This window comes from Aquarana catesbeiana, linkage group LG12 (genome assembly GCF_042186555.1).
Source record: "Aquarana catesbeiana isolate 2022-GZ linkage group LG12, ASM4218655v1, whole genome shotgun sequence".
NCBI classification, from domain to species: Eukaryota; Metazoa; Chordata; class Amphibia; order Anura; family Ranidae; genus Aquarana; species Aquarana catesbeiana.
This window is the reverse complement of record NC_133335.1, coordinates 19,430,331-19,454,550: the sequence shown is the minus strand read 5'-3', so window position 1 is coordinate 19,454,550 and position 24,220 is coordinate 19,430,331. Positions and strand designations below refer to the sequence as shown.

The following is a 24,220-nucleotide window of genomic DNA, read 5'->3' as shown; positions in this document are numbered from 1 at the left end:
ACTCATATACAGTATAGCATATCTATAAATATATAAACAGGGCTTTTATTCAGCAGGAACGTGGGGGAATGTGGGGGAACGCAGTTCCGGCACCTCCAGAACTGAATGGCACGGGGTGCTGGGGTGTGCTGGAGAGACTATTGATGCTGGCTGTTGAGGAATCTATTGTTGTTGCTGGAAGGGAACTATTTTTGGGGAGGTAGGAGGTCTACTGTTGCTGGGGAGGACTTCTGTTGCTCGTGGGGGATCTATTGTTGCTGGGTGTGGGTCTTATGTTGCAGGGGTGGGTTCAATCACTGCTGGGAGGGATCTACCGTTGAGGGAGGGGTCTAATGTTGCTGGCTGCTGGAGGGTCTATTGATGATGGCTGCTGGGGAATCTATTGTTGCTGGATGGAATCTTTTTTTTGCAGGGGGGTCTGTTCTGTTGTTGCTGGAGGTGGGTCTTATGTTGTAGGGGGTCAATCGTTGCTGGGTGGGATCTACTGTTGAGGGAGGGGTCTAATGTTGCTGGCTGCTGAAGGGTCTATTGATGCTGGCTGTTGGATATGCATAGTTGCTGGAGGGGATCTATTGTCGCTGGGCTGTCTATTGTTGCTAGATCTATTCTACTGCCTTTTTTTGTTATCATTAACAAATTCCATATAAAATACTTGGTTCTGTATTCTCTAAAAGGGGCAGTACTGGGAGGTGGGTAAGGGATGGACCTAAGGAACGGTGCTCGGAGGTGGGTAGGGGGCGGAGTCAAAGGGTGACTCTGAAGTGGGGGGGTTCCTGCACCATATCTCTGACAAAAAATCCCCAAGCTAAACATGAGTGGCGGCTGTCCACACACAGTCCCTGGGCTCACGTCCTGGATGACATGACATGCAGCCTGTTTATTTTGACATTATTTTGTCCCTCTTCCAGAAGACTTGAGCAATCAGCAGTGTAACTCTGCATAGGAAAATCATTAAAAATACTTTCTTTGAATTGGTAATCATTTTGCCACGCATCTAACAAATATGAGACACTCACAACAACCAACTGTGTATCTTTATGTGTCCAACGATCTGAAATTGTCCTTGACGGATAGCCACATTAATTCCAGTGTCTGGGCAATAGGTAAGGTTTGAATCGGAGAAATCTAAGTTCTCGATCTTTAACCTATAGGAAGAAAAAATATATTTCATTAAATTTTGTCTGTTTGTTTTAGAGGCATTTTGTAAGTCTGAACAGATGTACCCACTGCTGTTCGCTCTCCCAGTTTTGGGTAGAGTGGGGAAGGGTTGGACGCTCTGTCAAGTCTTATTTAGCGCACTAAAGCTGGCCATACACGAGATTTTTCTAACGTTTGTACAAAAATTCTCATCAGTACATTGGATGACTTGATAAATATCGTTCAAAAGTGCTTTAAAATTGAATTTGCTTTTTAATATTTGATTTAGGATGTTAGAAATTTGCTCAATTGAAAAAAAAAATGTCCATCCTGCTAGTTCAAATTTGGTTTTGTCACAGAAACAAATGTCCATTTGACCCCACTAATAAGTAAAAAAATCAAATGAACTTTAAAAAAAAAAAAAATTCTACTAGTGTATGGCCGGCCTAAATGTTGACACGGCTGTCCAACTCAGAAAAGAGTGACAACATTAGAGCTGAGCTTAGTAAGTGTTGTCACTCAAGGACAGGATATGTCTGTAGATACACCTTTCTATGATCTATGATTTACCTAAAATCAGGACCTTTAAAAAAAAAAAAAATAAGGTGATGATAAAACCTTATTAAAAAATTTTTTTTAAAAATCAGCTCTAGATGTCTTTAGTTGCCTTTATATGCTGCCTTTCCTATTTTTCAAGCTTCCCTTTATAACTGTCTGTCCCATGATTGCTGCCCCCACTTTCCTGTTCTTGGGTTTCTCCTTCGGGGTCCACATGAGAGTTCCCCCTTACATCGGGGTCCACATGAGAGTTCCCCCTTACATCGGGGTCCACATGAGAGTTCCCCCTTACATCGGGGTCCACATGAGAGTTCCCCCTTACATCGGGGTCCACATGAGAGTTCCCCCTTACATCGGGGTCCACATGAGAGTTCCCCCTTACATCGGGGTCCACATGAGAGTTCCCCCTTACATCGGGGTCCACATGAGAGTTCCCCCTTACATCGGGGTCCACATGAGAGTTCCCCCTTACATCGGGGTCCACATGAGAGTTCCCCCTTACATCGGGGTCCACATGAGAGTTCCCCCTTACATTGGGGTCCACATGAAAGCTCCCCCTTACATCGGGTTCCACATGAGAGCTCCCCCTTACATCGGGTTCCACATGAGAGCTCCCCCTTACATCGGGGTCCACATGAGAGCTCCCCCTTACATCGGGGTCCACATGCGAGCTCCCCCTTACATCGGGGTCCACATGCGAGCTCCCCCTTACATCGGGGTCCACATGAGAGCTCCCCCTTACATCGGGGTCCACATGAGAGCTCCCCCTTACATCGGGGTCCACATGAGAGCTTTTTCCCTTACATCGGGGTCCACATGAGAGTTCCCCCTTACATCGGGGTCCATGTACCTGACCTTAGTCATCAATAAGTGCACATTATGCTAATGCCACTGACCCTAGCTGTGGCCTGGAAAACAATCTTGCAGTGTGCTGGATATGGCCCGCGGGCCGTAGTTTGGAGACCTCTGGTTTAGGTGAACGCTTTCATATATACTGTATAAAAGAGGAGGGTTTAGATCTACAGTATGTTAAACTTTTTGACACTGCAGGAAACAACAACATATTCGGTGTGAGTGCTTGTGTTTCAATACAGTTTAATGTTTTGGGGTTTTCATTTCTTTATCTTTTAAGAGATACACATGAATCAGATCAGCTTTACGTGGAGCTGTGCAATTTTAAAACCACGTTATTCCTGATCAGGATCTCATCAGGGATGTCTCCAACTTACTTTGTAACGTAGTATTTTACATTTCCTATTACTCCAACTTTGACGGTGCCATCAATGTCGGGGATGTGGATAGTCGGCAATTGCTTTTGCAGCTCTTCTAGCCCCACTTTCCAACCTGTGAATAAAAGAATGATGTGTTAAACAATACGCAGAGCCCGTCCGGAGAAGAGCACCAAAAAAGAGTAATACTGAGTATTATTACACAACTCCTTATAATGATACACCAACTTACCACCCTTCTCTTTATACTGCCCCCACCCAACCCCATTACTTTCCTATTACATGCAGTTTGCAACCTTTTGCCATTAGCCTAATGTCTAGTCACTCTCACTTCCTTTTGTGTCTTCAGAACAGGAACTAAGGGGGAATCTCCCTAATGGGACACAGATGGGGAAAAAAAATGAAACATCTTTACTCTAAAGCTCTTTAGAGCCACCCTTTGGGCTCCTTCTGCTAATTTCGTGTTTGTAGAAGTTTGGTGAGTTTTGATTCGCGCTTTTCATTTCATGCTTTTCAGTTCTTTTCTGAACAGCCGTTCGTCAACCAGACATGTTGCAGAAGGGGAGGAGACAACGTGTTATTTATTATTGGCCTTGGAGTTTTTGCTCTGACCCAAGTCCAGTCCAGGAACAGGAAGAGGAGGATTTCTTGGACCAAAAATTGGTAGCTTTATTAATTGTGACCAATTATGTCATATGCCTTTGCTGCGGGAGCTCCAGGAGAATAATCTGGGTGATTTTCGGAATTATCTCCTGGATGACGGACCCCTGCTTTCACCAACTCTTGGCATTGCTGACCCCCTATATTAAGAAGCAGGACACATGCATGAGGCTTTTATTTTATTTTTTGGTTGAATAATGATTTGATTTGGTATATTTTCTATACTTTTGGATGCATAGAATGTACTTTTTGGTTAAGTTCTATTGGCAGATATCATGTCTAATTTTATTTGTTTTCTTTTTTTTACTGCACAATAAGTGGTAACTTGCCCAAAAAAATAAAAAAACGTAATGATATTGTTCTTGATATGACTAGAAAAAAAAAAGCCTTTTTAAATACGTTTGGCGGAACTCCCATCAGTATCACCAGCAAAGCAGATTCATTATTATCCCGTTAAAGAAGAAGAGAATTGTGCGCTGCATTTCAACATTTCATAATTTGCCGCGTCACGAATGTTAATTCTCCATTATGAACGCTAGTTTACAAGACCGACCGCTTCTGGCTCGTCCTTCCGAGCATGTATGTTTGTACTTTGGACTTTTGTCCCACGGACTTGTGTACACACGATCGGAAAATCTGACAACAGACATTTGTCCGCGGAAAATTTGAAATTCTGCCATCCAACATCAATTGTCCAATGGAGAGTCCAAAGGGTCAGATTTTCCGCCAACAGCCTGTCATCCAACATTTCCTGTCGGAAAGTTCGATCATGTGTACGAGGCTTAACAATAGCAAAAAATAGAAAAAGTTTTTTGGCTTTAGATACTCAGGAGGCAGAGTAGTGGTGTTGAGCCAGTAAGAGCTCCCCCTAGTGGCTGATCAACAAATCTCTATATTTATTTGGATAACCAAAATGTAGAAAACTAATGTCATGTACACACAACCGTTCTTTCCGTCGGAATGAACTCCAAAGGACTTTTCGGCGGAGTTCCAATGGAGTTCCGCTGAAATGGACTTGCCAAAGTCCGATCGTTTCGAACGTGATGACGTACGACTGGACTAGAAAAGTAATTTCAATGGCCAGTAGCCAATAGCTGCCCTTGTGTCGTTTTTTGGTCCATCAGACTAGCATAAAGACGAACGTTTTTTTTTCTATAGGAATTGAGTCCGTCGAAAAGATTTGAAACATGTTCTATTTCTTAGGTCCGTCAGAATTTTCGACAGAAAGGGTCTGATGAAGCCCACACACGATCGAAATGTCCGACGGAATAATTCCATCTGACCTTTTTTGCCGCAAAGTCCGGTCGTGTGTACGCGGCATACGCTTTTAAAATTGTCTGCTTGTTCCAACGACTTTATTGTTTTTGTCTCTTTCTTTTGTTCTTCTTCATTCTTGCTAATATGATTTATCACCACGTAGTGCATTCTTAGGCCCCATTCACATCTGTGCGTAGTGACACCTTGTGTTCCTGCTCATGTTGTTTTTTTTTTGTTTTGTTTTTTTTTGCGCATTTTTCACACGTCAACATGTGCCACGTAGGCTGCCCTACGCTTTACTAACACCCCAAAGAAGTTCCTGTATTATTTTTTTTTTTTTTTTTTTTGGAGCGGAACATGGCATCATTTTTTTACTACGCTTTTTGGTGAGTTTTCAGCGCGTTTGCCGCTTCACAAAACACGTGCACGCTATCCACACTTGGGGTGCTAATAATATTTAACCACTTCAGCTCCGGAAAATTTTACCCACCTTCGTTACCAGGCCATTTTTTTTTTTCCCCTGCTATTTAGCACTGCACTACTTTAATTGGTAATTGCATGGTCGTGCAACGCTGTACCCAAGTTATATCATTTTTTTTTTATCACACTAATAGAGCTTTCTTCTGGTCATATTTAATCAGCACTGGGATTTTTATTTTTGCAATCTAAATGAAAAAAGACTTTCATTTTGAAGGAAAAAGAATATATTTTTTTAATTTTCTTACATAGACAATAAAGAAATTAAAAAAAAAAAATCACATTTCTTCATAAATTTTGGCCAAAATGTATTCTGCTACATGCTAAATTTTTGGCTACATGTTTTTGGTTAAGAAAAAAAAATAATCCCAATTTGCTATTTAGCACTGCGTTACTTTTAATTGGTAATTGCGTGGTCGTGCAACGCTGTACCCAAATTAAACTTGTATCATTTTTTCATTTTTTTCATTTTTGATCACCACTGAGATTTTTATTTTTGCGATCTAAACGAAAAAAATTTGAACATTTTTAAAGAAAAACAATATTTTTTACTTTTCCTACATATACAATAAAGAAATAAAAAAAAAAATAAATAAAAACTCTTATTAAATTTTGGCCAAAATTCTACTTGCTACATTTTTGGCTAAATATCATTTTTTTTTTTTTTTTTTTTTTTAAACCAGGAGTGCTTTATTGTAGAAAAAATACATACAGTATAATAGAATTTTGGCAAAATATCTTTGGTAAAAAAAAAAAAAAATCCCAATAAGTGTATATTGATTAGCCTGCGTGAAAGTTCTAGCGTCTACAAACTCTGGTATATACTGGAACATTTTTTTTTTTTTTAATAGGAGTGTGATACTGTGGCAGGCAATCTGACATTAAAGGGTTGATTTACTTAAACTAGAGTGCAAAATCTGGTGCAGCTGTGCATGGTAGTCGGTCAGCTCCTGGCTGGGTTTACACTGAATTCGGATGCGGCTCACAGCAGAAGTCCGAGGCGTCCCTGTTGTCTGTTTCAGGGACAAATGAGGCCCAGATTTTTGCCCGAATTCGGACCTTCAATACGGAGCCAAAGACGCACAGGACCCTTGTGCAATCCTTAATGCAGCTGCCACGGAGATGGGTAAGCCGGCTGCATTGAGAGCCGGGCACGCTCTCCTGTCATGCAAATTGGATCCAATTGCCACTAGTGTGAACCCAGCCTCTAACTTCAATTAAGCTTTGACAAAAAAAACCTGGATTGGTTTCTATGCAGAGTTGCACCAGATTTTGCACTCTCTAGTTTTAGTAAATCAACCCCTGACATTTGGGGGGGGGGGGGGGGGGGGACTAACTGCCACTGACGTAGCTAGTGACACTAATACAGTGATCATGCTATACACTGTCACTGTACTAATGACCCTGGCTGAGAAGGGGTTAACATCCAGGGGGATAGAAGGGTTAAGGCGCCTTTCACACGGACGGCTATTCTGCCGCAGTTAAAAGCATATTTTTTTTCCTGTGGAATTTAAGACTCCAGGCACTGCGATCAGCTGCATTTGCACAGTGCGATTAGCTGCGGTTTGCCTTTTCCATGGCAACCCGACAGGGTACCAACTCGTTGGTATGAATCTTGAGGGGGAACTCCACGCCAAATTTTAAATAAAAAAATGGCGTGGGTTCCCCCCCAGGGGCATACCAGGCCCTTCGGTCTGGTATGGATTTTAAGAGGAACCCCTACGCCGAAAAAATGGCGTGGGGTCCCCCCACAATCCATACCAGACCCTTATCCAAGCACGCAGCCCGGTTGGTCAGGAAAGGGGGTGGGGACAGCTCCGGGGGTCTTCTTCCGACTTCGGGGGTCTTCTTCCGACTTCGGGGGTCTTCTTCCGACTTTGGGGGTCTCTCCGGTTCTTCTCCGGGTCTTCTGCTAGGCTCCTCCACTATCTTCTGCTCTTTTGCCGCTCTTTTGCTAGCGGAGGAGCCCGGTCTGCTGCCTTCTGCCTTCTTCCCTCTTCTCTTCTTCTGATGTTGACACGATGCTCTCTCCGGCTGGAATGCACTCTGGGCGCTCTGCTCTGACTTATATAGGCGGTGACCCCGCCCCCTTATGCCGTCACAGTCCCTGGGCATGCTGGGACTTCCGATAAGCCCCCCGCCCGCACACCCCGACAACCAACGGCCAGGGTTGTCGGAAAGAGGCCCTTGTGCTCATCAACATGGGGACAAGGTGCTTTGGGGTGGGGGGGCTGCAGGGTTCCCCCTCCCCCAAAGCACCCACCCCCCATGTTGAGGGCATGCGGCCCGGTACAGCTCAGAAGGGGGGGGCGCTCGCCCGTCCCCACCCCCTTTCCTGACCGACCGGGCTGTGTGCCCGGATAAGGGTCTGGTATGGATTCTGGGGGGGACCCCACGCCGTTTTTTCGGCGTAGGGGTTCCTCTTAAAATCCATACCAGACCGAAGGGCCTTGTATGCCCCTGGGGGGGGTAGGAAACCTACGCCATTTGTTTATTTAAAATTTGGCGTGGAGTTCCCCCTCAAGATTCATACCAAACAGTTCCGGGCATTGGCGGGGATCCTTTCCCGATAAGCAGCTCGGCGCTGTTATCCGCAGCTGACACAGTGCACTGCGATTACCTGCGGTTATGTGCGGATAGCTGCGCTAAATCGCTCCTGAACGCAGTCAATTCTATTTTTTCTATCTGGACAGAACCGCATGTATCTAATTCACAGCTAAACGCAGTGTGAATGGGGCCATAGGAAAGCATTGTGTGCTTTTAGCTGCGGTAGAAAATTAGAAAATCCGCAGCTAAAAGCACCATTCTATCCGTCCGTGTGAAAGGGGCCTTAAGTTGTGCCTAACAATGAGTAACATTTTGAGCTGATTTTACTTACAGATCTCTTTGTTTCTTATCCCTGTTTAGCATTGATTGTCAACACAGGGCTCTGGGCTGTGTTTGGACACAGCCAATCAGCAGGTCCCAGGCATGAATTATTGGCCAGGACTTGCTGATAGACTACCTGATGTGTACACTGGGTGTTGGTGGGGTGGAGGGGGGCACATGCACGCACCCGGAAGCAGGTAGCGACGTACCAGTACATCGGTTTGCCTGCATGGGCTGGCTGCCCGCAGTACATTGCGGGCGGTCCTCAAGTGGTTAATGGCTACTAAAGCATGATGCGCATTTGCAGCACATTTACAAAATGCGTGGCAAAGCCACGAACACATGAACGTGTGACGTGTCTAGGGTTTGCATTGACTTATTTATGGGATATATATATATATATATATATATATATATATATATATATATATATATATATATATATATATATATATATATATATATATATATATATATATATTACACAGGATGAACACGAGACAGAAATCAAAGTGTGGTGACATGGTAAGAGGCAAACGCAGAGCGCGCCTTTCATTCTAGCCCGGTCTAGTGCACCAGATCGCTATAATTTCCCGATTAAAAAAAAAAAAAAATACGATTGGATTAAATATAATGTATTCATGGGCATTTGTCTAGCATACCAAAAATCACACAATATATGAATGACAACTGAAATGTGTTTTTTATTGGAGAAGGGCATTGAGGCCACTAGGTGGGCCTCAGGGACTTTTAACGGTGCTTAAGTCAATGATATACCGAACGTATCATAAAATAATATTTTATTAGACACTCTCATTAAAAGGAAACAGACATTAATAAAAGACAATATACAAAACAGAAAAAAAGGGGAGGATAACCCTTTGATACAGAAGTTAATACCACTTTCTCAACATGTTTCGCTTTCATAAGCTTCTTCAGGAGATATATTTGTGATATTAGAGTCAACTATGGAAGAATAGAGAAAATATATCTGTAAACAATACGTGTACATGTCTGCTTATACATCATACAATCATGATATTTAAATATGAGCAATGTACAAAAATGAAAAAAATGAACAAAATATATATATATAATAGATAGATCTACATATGTGTAAAACATCATATATTCAATTGAAAATATACAATAGGAAAAAAAACCAACATGACCATAAGTTATAGAAAGTTGATTGGAACCGCATACAATAGGGCCCTAATCACAAAATCGACATGGGAGTTCCTCAATGTGCCCTGTCCTCGGATTCCCACACTGTATGCCCTCCCCAAGGTTCATAAGGATTTAAACAACCCCCCTGGCAGACCGATCGTGTCCGGAAACGGGTCCCTTACGGAAAATGCCAGTCAACTAATAGATGAATTTCTTAGACCACATGTGGAGGGTTTGACATCCCACTTACAAGACACCAGTGAACTTCTTAGAGTTTTGGATGGTCTGACTATCCCAAAGGGAGCATGGCTTGTGGCCTTGGATGTGGAGGCCCTCTACAACTCCATCCCCCATGATTTGGGGGTGGCAGTTGTAGAGGGCTTCATTTCTCGAGATGGGGATGTCCCTGATACCTACAGGAGCTTCATTTTGGACCTCCTGAGGTTTATCCTCATGAACAACATTTTTCTGTTTGCTCGCTCCCACTACCTCCAGGTGCAGGGGGTCGCTATGGGGACCAGATGTGCCCCCACCTATGCGAACCTGTACCTGGGGGAGTGGGAACAGAGTCTTTTCTTCAGGGAAGATTTGGAAAATTTGACGAAAAACATATCAATATGGAAACGATATATTGATGATGTTTTCCTAATTTGGACTGGAAGTAGAGAAGACCTCTCGTCCTTTTTTGAGGGCCTGAAAATTAATCCTTATAATTTAACTTTCACCATGGAAGCAAGCCAAACGACCTTAACTTTCCTGGATGTTACTCTTTTCATCAACCCAGATAGAACCATTGAAACCACTCTTTTTCGAAAAGCATCAGCGGGAAATTCACTCCTGCATGCTACCAGCTCCCATCCCCAACCACTCATAAATAATGTTCCCTATGGACAGTATCTAAGACTAAGGAGAATTTGCAGTGAGAATATTCATTTCGAATCCGAGTCCAGGGCACTGAGGGAACGTCTCAAAGCACGGGGCTACAGCAATAAATGTCTAAAAAGAGCCTATCTTAGAGCGAAAAGAAGCCAACGTAATCAACTAATCTATAGGCCCACAAAATCAAAATTGGTCCCTGGCCTTAGAATGATTACCACCTTCTCTGGACAACATCGGCAAATGCGGGAGCTGCTGCAAAAGCACTGGTATTTGCTGATGGGAGACCCTAGGGTGTCCAAACATCTCAAACACTACCCTGAGATTACTTTCCGTCGATCTCGATCAATTAAAGACCACATAGTCCATAGTCATCATGCCCCACCACCTATAACGCATACTAAAAATAAAGGCACCAGACCCTGCCACAAATGTGACTTTTGCAGATATATCTATGCATCTCGCAATATCACTCTTCCCAATGGTCAGTTATACAACCCCAAGTTCCTAGCTACATGCCAATCCATAGGCGTAGTTTATATAATGATATGTGAGTGAAATGCATATTATGTGGGGAAAACCAAACGCCCCTTTTTCCATCGGATTAGAGACCATGTCTCTTTAGTTTGTAAAAAAAAGATGGAGACCCCTATAAGTCGACATATGGGCCTCCATCACCAATTTGATGATCGGATGATGCACTTTTATGTCTTGGAACATGTCCCCCCAAATGAAAGAGGGGGGAATTATGATAAAATCTTGTTACAACGCGAAACCAAGTGGATTGTCACCCTCAATGCTTTGAAACATCCAGGCTTAAATGATACCTTGAGTTACAAACCTTTTTTATAATATCCTTTTTTTTTTTTTTTTTTTCCACTCATATAAATTACAAATTATTTATGTATTGATTGATGGATTAATTTGTTTGATTATCATAGTTTCTGTTATTGAATGTGGTATGAGCTTATGCTTCGTCCTTGGTCTCCTTTCCTCTATATTCTTTGGCATGTACGGACACCCCGGGCACTTAGTCAATCATTTCCTAATCAATGTTTTGATTGCTTCGTTGCCCGTTTTTTGGACACCGAGTGCTGCTCTTTTTGTTTTCGATTTATTCATACACACGGCATTCATTATATTATATAATCTCTGTGAGTATCTTTGGGCTCCTTTAATGCAAAGTATCAGGGCAATAAAATCCCCAAACAGGGCCGTGTGACAGCCACGCCACATCAGAGACTATTGATTTTGATTGCGTCAGTGTATACACCAAACACAACTCAATTTTTTCCTTTTTGAGCCCTGTGAGCCTTCTTATTATCAAATTCAGGGCATAGGATTTTCTAAGATGGCCGCGGGTCCGTTTGTAGTACCCGACGTCACTTACGCTGCTCTGTGAATGGAAATCGGATACGTGCGCATGCGCAGGTGTCTTTTTCGGTCCGCAGCGTGACGATAAGTCAGACGTCATCACGCTGGAGAGGTTTTAAAAGCGGGGCTTTTGTTTCCCCGCCAACTTCTGTCATTTTCTGCTTGATACGTGGGGCAGAGGGATCCCCCTGACGGGCAATTTTGTTGAATAGAGATCTTGATCATTACAGTAAGTCCTTGCATCCATGTTCGTTTGCCTTTTGTAACAATTATGCATTCCAGTATAGATGATACTCAGAGACATCCTCCTATTATGTTTATATTCTTCAGGCTCTTTGTGAGAGTTTGCAGCAATACCTCCAGGTCCAGCTTATCCATCAGCTGTGTATGGATGTACACTGCCCCCTTCTTTGACTGCGACTCCACTGCAATACAAGAACCGTCTTTTATATTTTTTCAGCAATTTTGCAATCTACCATCTTTTGGATGTAGCCTCTTGTTACCTTTGATTCTATTAGAGGTATTTTTCGATTGATTTTTGATTTTTTTATCTTCATACACAATGCTACTGATAAGTGCACTTCAATTAAATTTATCTTATTCATTTAGACTTACCGTTCTCAATTTTTCTCTCTTTGAAGAATTCTCATGCTTTAGGGATTTTATCCCTCTCTGCATGCATTTTTATAGTGAGGTGGGAGCTGAGGAGGAAGCATTTGCCATTACACAAGTCTGCCTTTTAATTATATATTTCTCTCTACAGGTAAGCTCTTTCAAGCTTAATGATGATCATACACATGAAATGTGGCTTTTTTTTTTTTTTTTTTCCTATTGTATTTTTTTTCCTATTGTATATTTTCATTTGAATATATGATGTTTTACACATATGTAGATCTATCTATTATATATATATATTTTGTTCATTTTTTTCATTTTTGTACATTGCTCATATTTAAATATCATGATTGTATGATGTATAAGCAGACATGTACACGTATTGTTTACAGACATATTTTCTCTATTCTTCCATAGTTGACTCTAATATCACAAATATATCTCCTGAAGAAGCTTATGAAAGCGAAACATGTTGAGAAAGTGGTATTAACTTCTGTATCAAAGGGTTATCCTCCCCTTTTTTTCTGTTTTGTATATTGTCTTTTATTAATGTCTGTTTCCTTTTAATGAGAGTGTCTAATAAAATATTATTTTATGATACGTTCGGTATATCATTGAATTAAGCACCGTTAAAAGTCCCTGAGGCCCACCTAGTGGCCTCAATGCCCTTCTCCAATATTTAAAGTTATCATTTGGGATGTGGTGCTTCTGAATCTTCCTCTCATTCCGAATTTTCTTATTTAACTGAAATGTGTTATTCCCGCATGAATCTTCAAGCAAATAAAGAAAAGCAGTCAATCAGCAGCTTTCCTGATTGGACCATCGCCGCTCCCCCCGCCCCCCCGATCACTCACCGTACTCTAGACCCTTCAGAGTCAGCCTTCCAATAACACCTGGGTCCGTCTTCTTGGCCTCTAACAGAATGAAAGCCGTAGCCAAGATCAGGATCCCATTCATTATCTGCAAGAAAGGAACATGAGCCAATCAGAGGACATATAAACCATCTTTGGTGAATGCTGCAGTTCCTTCAGTATAACTACTTATGCTACACAATTGTATCTTCACATTTATCAAGGGAGGTAGAGGCTATGTGGACGGTGCATCAGCATTTGTTTGCCCAACAATTTCATTTGTTGTTTCTCGTGTATAACTATAAGCCTCGTACACACGATCGGACTTTCCGACAGGCAATGTGTGATGACTGTTGTCGGAAAATCAGACTGTTTTTACGCTCCATCGGACAATTGTCATCGGACTTTCCGCCAACAAATGTTGGATGGCAGGTTTTCAAATTTTCCGCCAACAAATGTGTGTTGTCAGATATTCCGATCGTGTGTACAAAAGTCCAAAGTACAAACACGCATGCTGGGAAGCAAGGACGACCTGGAAGCGGTCGGTCTTGTAAACTAGCGTTCGTAATGGAGAATTAACGGCAAATTATGAAATCTCCAAATGCAGCGCACAATTCTCTTCTTTAATGGGATAATAATGAAGCTGCTTTGCTGGAGATACTGATGGAGTTATTGCAAACAAATTTTCAAAGGCTTTTTTTTCTAGTGATATCAAGAATAATATTATTATGTTTTCTTTTTTGTTTTTTTTTTATTTGTGCAAGTTACCACAACACCATTATCCCGTACTTTTTAAGATCAAAGATTCTACTATGTTGGTGTCCCTTGTCAATTTTACATTGTATTTTTTAAAATGTAACTGCCTACTCCCAAACTGTCATTTGAAGTAAAACACATAGCCAAGTATTATTCTACACAATTTTTTAATTGTGCATTAAAAAACTAAAAAATTAGACATGCTATCTGCCAATAGAATCTAACCAAAAAGTGCATTCTATGCATCCAAAAATATAGAAAATATATCAAATCATTATTATTCAACCAAAAAAATGTCAAAGCAATAACTCCAAGACCAATAATAAATAACACATTATCTCCTCCGATTCCGCAACATGGCTGGTTGACGAACGGCCGTTCAGAAACAAACTGAAAAGTGTGAAATGAAAAGCGCTAAATGAAAAACGCGAAAAGAAAAGTGCGAATCAACACTCACCAAACTTCTACTAACACAAAATTAGCAGCAGGAGCCCAAAGGGTGGTGCTAAAGAGCTGAAAAACCACGTAGTACGTCACTACATTCGGAATTGTTGAGCAACATTTGTGTGGCCGTGTGTATGCAAGACAAGTTTGAGTCAACACCCTTTGGACAAAATTCCATGGTTTTGTTGGCCAACAATCCGATCGTGTATACGAGGCAAAAGTGTTGGATGAAATGATAAGGGGTTAGGGGTTAGAACCTTGGTGTGGTGTTATTGCTATCTGTAGCCCCATTGGGAAAATTTTATCTCACTTCCTGTCTCAGTGACAACCCTGTCACTGGGACAGAAAGTGAGAGGAGGTCACCGCAACAGGCCACAGACACCAATTAATGCAAAAGTTCTAACTCCCCGTCACTCAATCCAACACAAAAGGTGAAACCTGTGCTGAGTTACCTGGTCTGTACAATTACTGTCCCCATTATGAGTGGTTCCCACCATCCCTGTGCTGAGTTCCTGGGTCTGTACACCTGCTGTGGCCAGGTCTTCCACAGGCCTATGCAGGCAGCCCCCGCCAGGGTCCTCCCCAGGACCCAGCATCCCTCCTAGGGCAGAGGAACAACTCTAGCCCCTGGTCTCTGGAAGCACAAGCAAACTCAATGTCAAGGAGCAGAATGGCAGTTTCCCACCATTCCTGTGCTGAGTTCCCGGGTCTGTACACCTGCTCTACCCATTATGAGGGGTTCCCACCATCCTTCCTTGTGCTGAGTTCCTGGGTCGTTATACCTGCTGTGCCCATTATGAGGGGTTCCCACCATCCCTGTGCTGAGTTCCTGGGTCTGTAGACCTGCTCTGCCCATTATGAGGGGTTCCCACCATCCCTGTGCTGAGTTCCTGGGTCTGTACACCTGCTGTGCCCATTAAGAAAGGTCCCCACCATCCTTGTGCTGAGTTTCCAGGTCTGTACACCTGCTGTGCCCATTAAGAAAGGTCCCCACCATCCTTGTGCTGAGTTTCCAGGTCTGTACACCTGCTGTGCCCATTATGAGGGGTTAATTTTGTTTATTGAAAAATCTTACAAACAACATTTTATATACAATAAAACCATAATAAATAAATAAAACATATTTACAAAATAATGAATATGACTATACAAAAAAAAAAAAAAACAAGAACATAATAAATGGTGCAAATCAAATTGCGCACAACATAATCCCTACGAGAGAGCCAGACTAAGGAACATCAGCATCACCATGCATGTAGCCTTTTATAAAAACGGAGTGGGAACTGGCATTAGGGTAGTTGAGACAGCCATTTCTTAGCCTGACTACTCCCTCTCCCTGGAGAACCAGCGCGCTTTGTTGCACAATGGCACTCATCATCCATAGAGGATATCGTACTCAACGAGTCCCATTCATATTCATCATCATCTGACAGGACTTCAAACTTATTTGCCAAAGGCAAAACCTTAGGACTTTAGGTAACTGTACCTCTTTTTTTTTTCTTTCTTTTGCCCCTCCTCCTTTTATCCTCCAACCACTCCATATCATCCTTGGACAAACCGGAATCAACAGCCTCCCACACCTATCCTCCCCTTCACCCCCCTCCCCCCCACTCTCGATTCCATAATCCACGACCAGACCAGCCTCTTCACCATCCTCCCCACTCCTCTGCCCCCCATGATCCTTAACAGAGACCTTGCAGCATCGAGGGAGGGGGACTGGCACTGCACTTGATGCACCTGCCTCCGAACCTCTTGCTGCCTCTGCAATTTTAGAAGGCATAGAAGGAATGGACACATTCTCGGTAACTGAAACCTTACCTTACTGGGAAGACACTGGCACACTAGGTAAATGCACAGACTGTGAAGACACAGACATACTGGGTTTTGGCACAGACTAGGGCAACTGGGAAGACACAGACATATTGGGTATTGGCACAGACTGGGGCACCACAGACTGGCGAGACACAGACACATTGGGTATTGGCACAGACTCAGATGGACTCACAGGCACCCCAGCTGCTGAGCTCTGAGCATCCTCCATGTCCAGGCGGAAGAACTCTCTCATGAGCTCAGGTTTGTTGTGCATTGTGTCCCACCGCATTGCACAGATTGCACCTGATGATTTTACAGTCCTTCGCCAAATGTCCTATACCCTGACACAGAGAGCACTTCATCACTGGACAGGAGGATGCCAGATGCCCTTTGTCTCCACACTTGTTGCAGAGCTTTGACTGGCCCGGGTAGAAGATGGTCAGGCCATCCCTCCTCAGGAAAGCTGAGGATGGCAGATGCTGGACATTGTCAATGACTTTTAATTTTAACTGCACAGACCACACAGCCTGTCCATATTCCCAGATCATCCAAAATCATCTTTAGAGGGCTTAGGACATCTCCATACCTCCTCAACCATACAGATAAATCATCTTGTGGTATAGACTCATTGCGGACAAGAATTGTCACCATTTTAATGAGTGGCTGGTGTGATATAAGCTTGGGGATGAACCCTTTCCAGTCCGGCAGGCCCCTACACATGTGCTCAAACTTCTCCCAAAATATGTCCAAAGACTCTGGATGGATAAAAGACAAATCGTACTCGTAGAAGCCTGCCGGACTCATCAGGGCGAATATATCTGCAGGCCTAAACCCCATTTGCAAAATCTTATCCACCACTGCCCTCCTACGTTAGGGAATTCCACCGCCCTCCCATTTTAATTGAACAACATTCCTCCTTTTAAACAGGGAGTAGGATAAAACATTTTCATATTCCTTCCTTTTTTGCTCCCCCTTCCCAGATCCTGTAGCAGCAACACCAGCATAAGTTTTTCTTACAGCACCAGCATTTGCAGTCTTGTCCTTAGACAATGGCGTCACTAGGGGGGGGCTATAACCCCGCCAACATTATGCTGTGCCCCACCATGTGCCCCCCCCCAGCGGATGGAGTAACACAGTTTCTATTGAGAGGGAAAGTGTCCCCAGTCAGCTCCTGCGGGTGATTCCTCCCCCTCCCTCTGCTCGCTGACACTGCATAATGCGAGCGCTCACACAACCACAGCCGCCCGATCTGCTCCTTCCCCTGCATCGTCATTGGCAGGGAGAAGAGCGAGTTGCAGGAAGGACTCCACCAGGACTCTCTGTTACTGAAAAAACAGACTGATTTCTCCCGTCCTTAGGGCAGGAGAACCAGCCTGTAAATTCCAAGAGATGCCAGACCAGTGCTGTCAAAAGCAGGGGCAGGACAGCAAGAGGAGGCTGTTGAACCCCACAGTGGCAGAACACCAGGGCCCGGTGGCAAGACAACCTTTGCAACCCTGATAGTTCTCCCACTGCTTTGGACCCTTATATTTTCTTGGTATGCTGGTGACATATATATCTTGTTTTCTGCCAACCCCGGGGGCCCCAATACAGTAGGAAGGGAGCTCACTGCAGAACATGTGAAAGGGCCCTTTGTGGGATCGTAGTAAAGGGCCCCAGGAGCTATATATATATATATATATATATATATATATATATATATAATATATATAAATTTTTTTATTTATTTTTTTTATACATATATATATATATATATATATATAATTGCATTTTATAGTTGCCCCCTGACTTTTTTCCCTGTCCCCCCATGTGCCCCCCCCTAAATATGAAAGCTGGAGACGCCACTGTCCTTAGACACATTCATACTTGCTGGCAGAGAGTCTGAATCAGCTGGGATAGCAGTCTTCTGATTAGCAGAGGCAGGACCCGCCCTCTCCCCCTGCTCTGAATACTCAGCTTCTTTCCTGGGATCAATCACAGTCCTTATTACTGCAGACTCCTGGAGAGTTGTAGCACTACTGCTCCCAGCATCTCCTCCACCATTCTCAGGAACAGACGCTGAGTCTGGTCCAGGCAAAGTCTCTGTATTGTCCATGGTACTCCTCTCTGCAGACTCTTCCCCGCAGAAGCTGACAGTTGCTCTCACCAGTTTGACCTGAAGCTTTGTTTTCAGCAGGTAATTCAGACTGCACTTCATGTTGCACATTGTCTATGGGTCTGGGCTGACTGCTCGTAGCACTACAACCCTCAGCAAGCCTGTTGTCATTAATAAAGTCCACATCACCATGTTTCACAAACACTGTACCTGCTTGCTGTGTTGTTACCTTTGCGATGTCATGGCTGACGGTGGGGTCAGACTTCACCCCAGCTGCTGCAGACTTCATGGTGGATTTTGCTCCCGCTACAGGTCTCTGTTTCACAGGGTGAGGAACGGTGTCCATCTTCTCATCATCATCTGGGGAATCCGCACCCGGAGGGGATTCCAGCTTACAGATGAATTCCAGCATGCCAGTACCTTCAACCTCCTGCTCAGATGTTCCATATTGCTGCTGCAGACGGAGGCAAACAGAGGCCTCCGCCATTGAGGGCTCAGCAGATGCCTAAGGTGTTGAAGAGCTGGACTCATCCTCCGGGCCCACTTTCTCACTCTCTGCTGACTCTGTCGGTACCTGCATCTCCTCACTGAGTGGGTCACTTTCCATGCATGAAGTTGCTCCTCTCCTCATTCGGTTGAATCGTTCCTCATTTCTATCATTTTCTTTAAATATTCCACTACTCTCCTTCAGAGAGCTCACCAATTCTTTCTGCTTCTTCACAGCTTGTTCCAAGTCCTTCAACTCAGGTGGCCTCAGAGCCGGTCTCGTCTTGCTTTATAGTTTGGCACAAATCTGTTTTTTCTTCCGAAATTCAGCCATCAAAATCAACAATTTCTCCTCTTCTTTCTCAATCCGTTTCAGCTTACGGACAAACCTCTGTCTAAAGACAGACAGGGACTCATCACTCCTTGGGCCAGGCCCAGTATCTTCCACAGGCCTATCCAGACAGCCCCCCGCCAGGGTCCTTCCTAGGATCCAGCATCCCTCCTAGGGCAGAGAAGCAACTCTAGCCCCTGGTCTCTGGAAGCACAGGAGCTAAGGAACCGGCAACCTCACTGTCAAGGAGCAGAATGGCAGTTTCCCACCATCCCTGTGCTGAGTTCCCAGGTATGTACACCTGTTGTGCCCATTATGAAAGGTCTCCACCATCCTTGTGCTGAGTTCCTGGGTCTGTACCCCTGCTGTGCCCATTAGGAGGAGTTCCCACCATTCCCACCATCCCTGTGCTGAGTTCCCGGGTCTGTACCCCTGCTGTGCCCATTATGAAAGGTCTCCACCATCCTTGTGCTGAGTTCCTGGGTCTGTAAAACTCCCAGGTAGACAAGAACAAAGCCGGGAATTATAAAAACGAAATCTCGCTATTGGAGCACCCACAACATACAAATCCAGGGGATGACTCCATTCACCATTCTCTACTATAAGGTCACATTTGGGTGGACTGATGCCTTAAACTCAGTAGTTTAATAATGCGTGTTACAACATCTGTCTACACTATGACCCTCATCCTTCCAACCAAATTGCATTCAGTGTGCTAATCATCGACTATGTTGAGCCAAAACTTTTTTGGGGGCTTCACATAGACTTGTACCAACAATGGAAATTCCCAAGGAGAGTTTGCAAGGACTGTTTGCCAATCTTTGCACTTCTGCTGGAAATCAGAGACAATTGGAAATATTGGTAATTATGTGAATAGGATACGTACCGGGCGACGTCTCTCCTCGTCCAATCAGGTGGCACCGAATTCTCTCCGATGTCTCTCCAGCTTCTCAGTAAATCGTATTCTGTATTCAGCAGTCTGTGGTGAGAGTTTATACCAAGACTGAAAGAAGGAAGTAAACTGGGAGGAGTTTGAGTCAGCAAAACGAGTGTGCAAAATTATCGAGACAAATACTTCAGATCCAAACACCTCCCACAGACAGACAGACAGACAGACAGACAGACTGACAACCTGTGCACAGTGTTTATGTATCACTCATCTTCAGTTCGGGATAGTCCCAGAAAGGAACAATCACACATTTGTTACCTTGTGTCTTCACTTCACCGCTAGAGAACAAATAATCCCAGTCGGCTAAGATTTGAAATGGTGTGCCAGAAACTTAAAGGGTCAGTCCGCCCAGAAGTGGTAATTTAGGTTTAGGTGGAGTCTGGAGGGTAGTGTTAGCCCCTGGAGTCCTATTGGTCTTGGATGCTCTAATAGCAAGATCTCCCCGGACATAATTCAAAAATCAGCCCCTGCATACCTGGAAGCATAGCTCCCAACTATCCCTGATTTCCATCTCCTGAAGGGGTGTGTCCTATCAGTGGTGTATTTAGGTTTTGTGCAGCCCTAGGCCTGACTAAACTTGTGCACCCCCTAATTTAAATACGACCCACCCTTTCCTGTCAATGCCATGCCCCTTCCTGTTTAAGACCTGCCCTGTCATCTGTAAACCACACCCTTTCCGCTTTAGGCCCCACCTTTTCTTCTTTCTTCTTAGAGCTCCACCTCTTTCTCTCTGTACATTAACCACCTCCCACCCAGCCACTGCACATAAATGGCCGGGTGGTCACTTCCTTGTCCTGAGTGAACGTTCAGGAACGTCCTTCAGAACGAGTGCTCTCAGCACGGCCACAAGGTACCTGATACTGATTATGATCACAGAATCCAGCTGAGCAGAGATTGGGATATGGGCGTTGTGATCGGACCTCCCGATCACGTGGCGGCTGTGTCCAATCTCAGCCATCACAATGTAAACAGAGCTCAGTGCGGTTGGGGGGGGGAGGGGGAATCTACAGATCTGTGACAGCTCTCTGTGCGAGAATGATTTTACACAGAGAGCTGTTACAGATCACCCCACAAAGAGTACACCAAGCACCACTGTCACCCCTGTCCCCATACACATGTCTGTGTCCCCATAAAACATCTGTCTGTCCCCCATCACTGCCAACACCAAATAAACACTAATTTGGGTTATTTGTTACCAAAGAAATGTAGCAGCATCATTTTTGGTCAACATTTATCAAAAGAAATTACTTATTTGCAAAATTTTATAACAGAAACTAAGAAAAATGCTTTTTTTTTTTTTTTTTTTTGTTTTGAAAATTTTCGGTCTTTTTTTATTTGTAGCGTAAAAAATAAAAACCCCAGAGGTGATCAAATACCACCAAAAAGCTCTATTTGTGTGAAAAAAATGATAAAAACGTAATTTGGGTACAGTGTAGCAATTGACGCGCAATTGTCATTCAAAGTGTGACAGCGCTGAAAGCTAAAAATTGGTCTGGGAAGGAAGGGGGTGAAAGTTCCCGGTATTGAAGTTGTTAAAAGTGGGTACCAAGTGCAGCCTCATCAGTGCCCATCAAAGCAGCCTGATCAGTGCCCATCAAAGCAGCCTGATCAGTGCCCATCAAAGCAGCCTGATCAGTGCCCAGCAAAGCAGCCTCATCAGTGCCCATCAAAGCTGCCTCATCAGTGCCCATCAAAGCAACCTCATTAGTGTTCATCAGTGCAGTCTCATCAGTGCCCATCAATGTAGCCTCATTAGTGCCCATCAAAGCAGCCTCATCAGTGCCCATCAATGCAGCCTCATTAGTGCCCATCAAAGCAGCTTCATCAGCGCCCATCAAAGCAGCCTCATTAGTGCTTATCAGTTCAGCCTCATCAGTGCCCATCAATGCAGCCTCATCAGTGGCCATCAATGCAGCCTCATCAGTGGCCATCAATGTAGCCTCATCAGTGTCCATCAAAGCAGCCTCATCAGTGCCCATCAAAGCAGCCTCATCAGTGCCCATCAAAGCAGCCTCATTAGTGCCCATCAGTGCAGCCTCATTAGTGCCCATCAATGCAGCCTCACCAGCATTACCAGTGCCAATCAGCGCAGCCTTGTCAGTGCCCATCAATGCAGCCTGATCGGTGCCCATCAATGCAGCCTGATCGGTGCCCATCAATGCAGACTTACCAGTGCCCATCAGCACAGCCTCATCAGTGCCCAATAAGGGTCTCCAAGTGCATTCTAATAATACCAAATTATGTGCGCAGACTGCAGTTCCTATTTAAGCACCCATTCACATTGGGCCGATTTGGCATGCGATTTGACATGTGAAATCGCATGCCAAATCGGCAGCTATTGTCGGCAATGACACTGTCTGAATTGGTGCGAAACCGACTTTGCGGCACCGCACCGATTCCCAAAAGTAGTTCCTGTGCTACTTTTGGCGACTTAGGGGGTGATTTGAATAGACATCTGTGCATGAACCCACACAGATGTCTGTCAAATCGCCCCCCGAAGTTCATATGTCAGAAGGCAGCATTAGGCCGGGTTCACACCTATGTGAATTGGATGTGGATTTCCTCCGCATTCAATTCGCATAGCAGGAGAATGTGACTGTCTCTCTGTGGAGCCGGTTCACATATCTCCGGGGGCGGCTGTGAAGCGCACTGCACAGAAACGCTGTGAGTCTTTGACTCTGTTTCAGGGCCGAATTCAGGCAAAGATTCGGTCCTGATTTGTCCCTGAAATGGAGAGCAGGGATGCACAGCGTTCCTGTGCGATCCGAGGCCGGTTTCAGTGTGAACTGAGCCTAAGCCTAGGTTCACATTGGAGCAATTTGTCATGCGATTTGAGAGATCAAATCGCATGACAAGTTGCAGCCTTATTGGAGGCAATGGCACTGTTCCAATGGGTGCGACGCTGATTTTGCAGCGTCGCACCGATTTGCAAAAGTAGTTTCTGTGCTACTTTTGCCGATTTCAGGTGCGACTTCAATAGACATCTGTGAATGAAGCCACACAGATGTCTATCAAGTAGCACCTGAAATCGCGCCGACCTTGCTACTTTGAAATCGCGCTACTTCAAGTGAAATAGCGTTATTTCAAAGTAGCATCAATGTGAACCAGGGTGAAGAGATACAAGTAGCTATGAAAGGTTAACCACATATATGTAGCACTGGTAGATTTGCAATCTACCGCATGTTAGGTAAATTTAGTAACTTGTTCGTTAGGAAGGTTAAGTTTGCCTCTGTTTCAGCTTGGCTGACGTTGTGTGTGTTTCCGTGCTGACCAGTGGGTGTCGCTGTTATCACTGGTCAGTGTTGGAAAGGCAACGTGTCGAAGCGTATGGATGCTCTTCTGTCCCGGAGACAACTCGGTGGAGGTGGTCCTCCGAGTTGCATTCTGGGTGAGGGTATTTATGGGACAGAAGCCATATTTTGCGGTTCGTTTTACAGCCACCTGCTGGCCCTCCTGGCTGACAGGTATGCGTTAAGGAGCTACCTTGTGGGCCTCCGTTCCGGAGGCCCACGATACTGCGGCACAGGGGTGGGTCCAGAGGCTTGTCTGGGGCCTACCACAGCGGCCGAGGAATGGTCCTGAGCTGTCAGTCCTGTGTGACGAAGCTGGACAACCGAGGAGATCCCAGGGGAGGACCCTTCTTGGAGGGATCACGCAGCTTGCTGGTCTAGAGAGGGGCCTGGTGACTCGGTTGGAGGACGTATCTGAAAGTAACTATACAGTGTTGCCGGGTTGGCTTAAAGGTTCAGGCACTGTGACTGACATTCATTACAGAAAATCTGATCCATCCTGTGGCAGAGGATCGTACGGGTTTGTTCCCAAGCAAGTCTGTGGCAGAGACTTTGATTCGTGCTGCGTACTGGCTGCTAAGGCTAGTGAGAGAGGCCTATCCAGGCGAGCAAGGAGTGTGTCCCACGAGGGGAGCGCATTCCATACAATATCTGAATTCTACCAGGACATTTGTCAAAAGAACCCTACAAGAAGATGTTTGAGTTTCTTCTGCAGTTTCCTTTCCGCCTCTTTCCTGCTATTTCCTAAGTCAAGTGTTTAATAAAGCATTGAAAACGTACTCCAGTGTTGGTGCGTGTGTTGTCCAGAGGTAAACTCAACGGAACCCTAGACCCGGTGCCGGTGAAACAGAGGGAAGCAGAGTGAAGGTAACAGACCCGCTTAAACCAGCAGCTCCACCGTATGTTATTGCTACATGTGGGGGCTCGTCCGGGATTTGTTGACTGTCAATTCTCGCTACCCAGTGGAGTGTTTTACCGGGAGTTT

The 24,220-nt window shown here is 44.4% G+C and overlaps 1 protein-coding gene across 2 annotated transcripts in view; it reads right to left on the bottom strand.

Moving 5' to 3' along the window:
• The window catches only part of LOC141113945 (bactericidal permeability-increasing protein-like), a 68,066-nt gene extending 47,620 nt beyond the window's left edge, over positions 1 to 20,446 (bottom strand). Inside the window, exons 1-5 of one of the 2 annotated variants that reach the window (XM_073607319.1) lie at positions 20,204 to 20,446; positions 19,883 to 19,975; positions 13,076 to 13,181; positions 2,925 to 3,039; positions 1,017 to 1,145 (exon numbers count right to left, since the gene is read on the bottom strand). In XM_073607319.1, coding sequence (XP_073463420.1) covers positions 1,017 to 1,145; positions 2,925 to 3,039; positions 13,076 to 13,178 — 347 coding nt within the window. In that variant the 5' untranslated portion in view covers positions 13,179 to 13,181; positions 19,883 to 19,975; positions 20,204 to 20,446. Of the gene's footprint in view, positions 1 to 1,016; positions 1,146 to 2,924; positions 3,040 to 13,075; positions 13,182 to 19,882; positions 20,087 to 20,203 lie in introns of those variants that run through there. The other variant, XM_073607318.1, reaches the window with a different exon arrangement.
• Between the last annotated feature and the right edge of the window lie 3,774 nt (positions 20,447 to 24,220).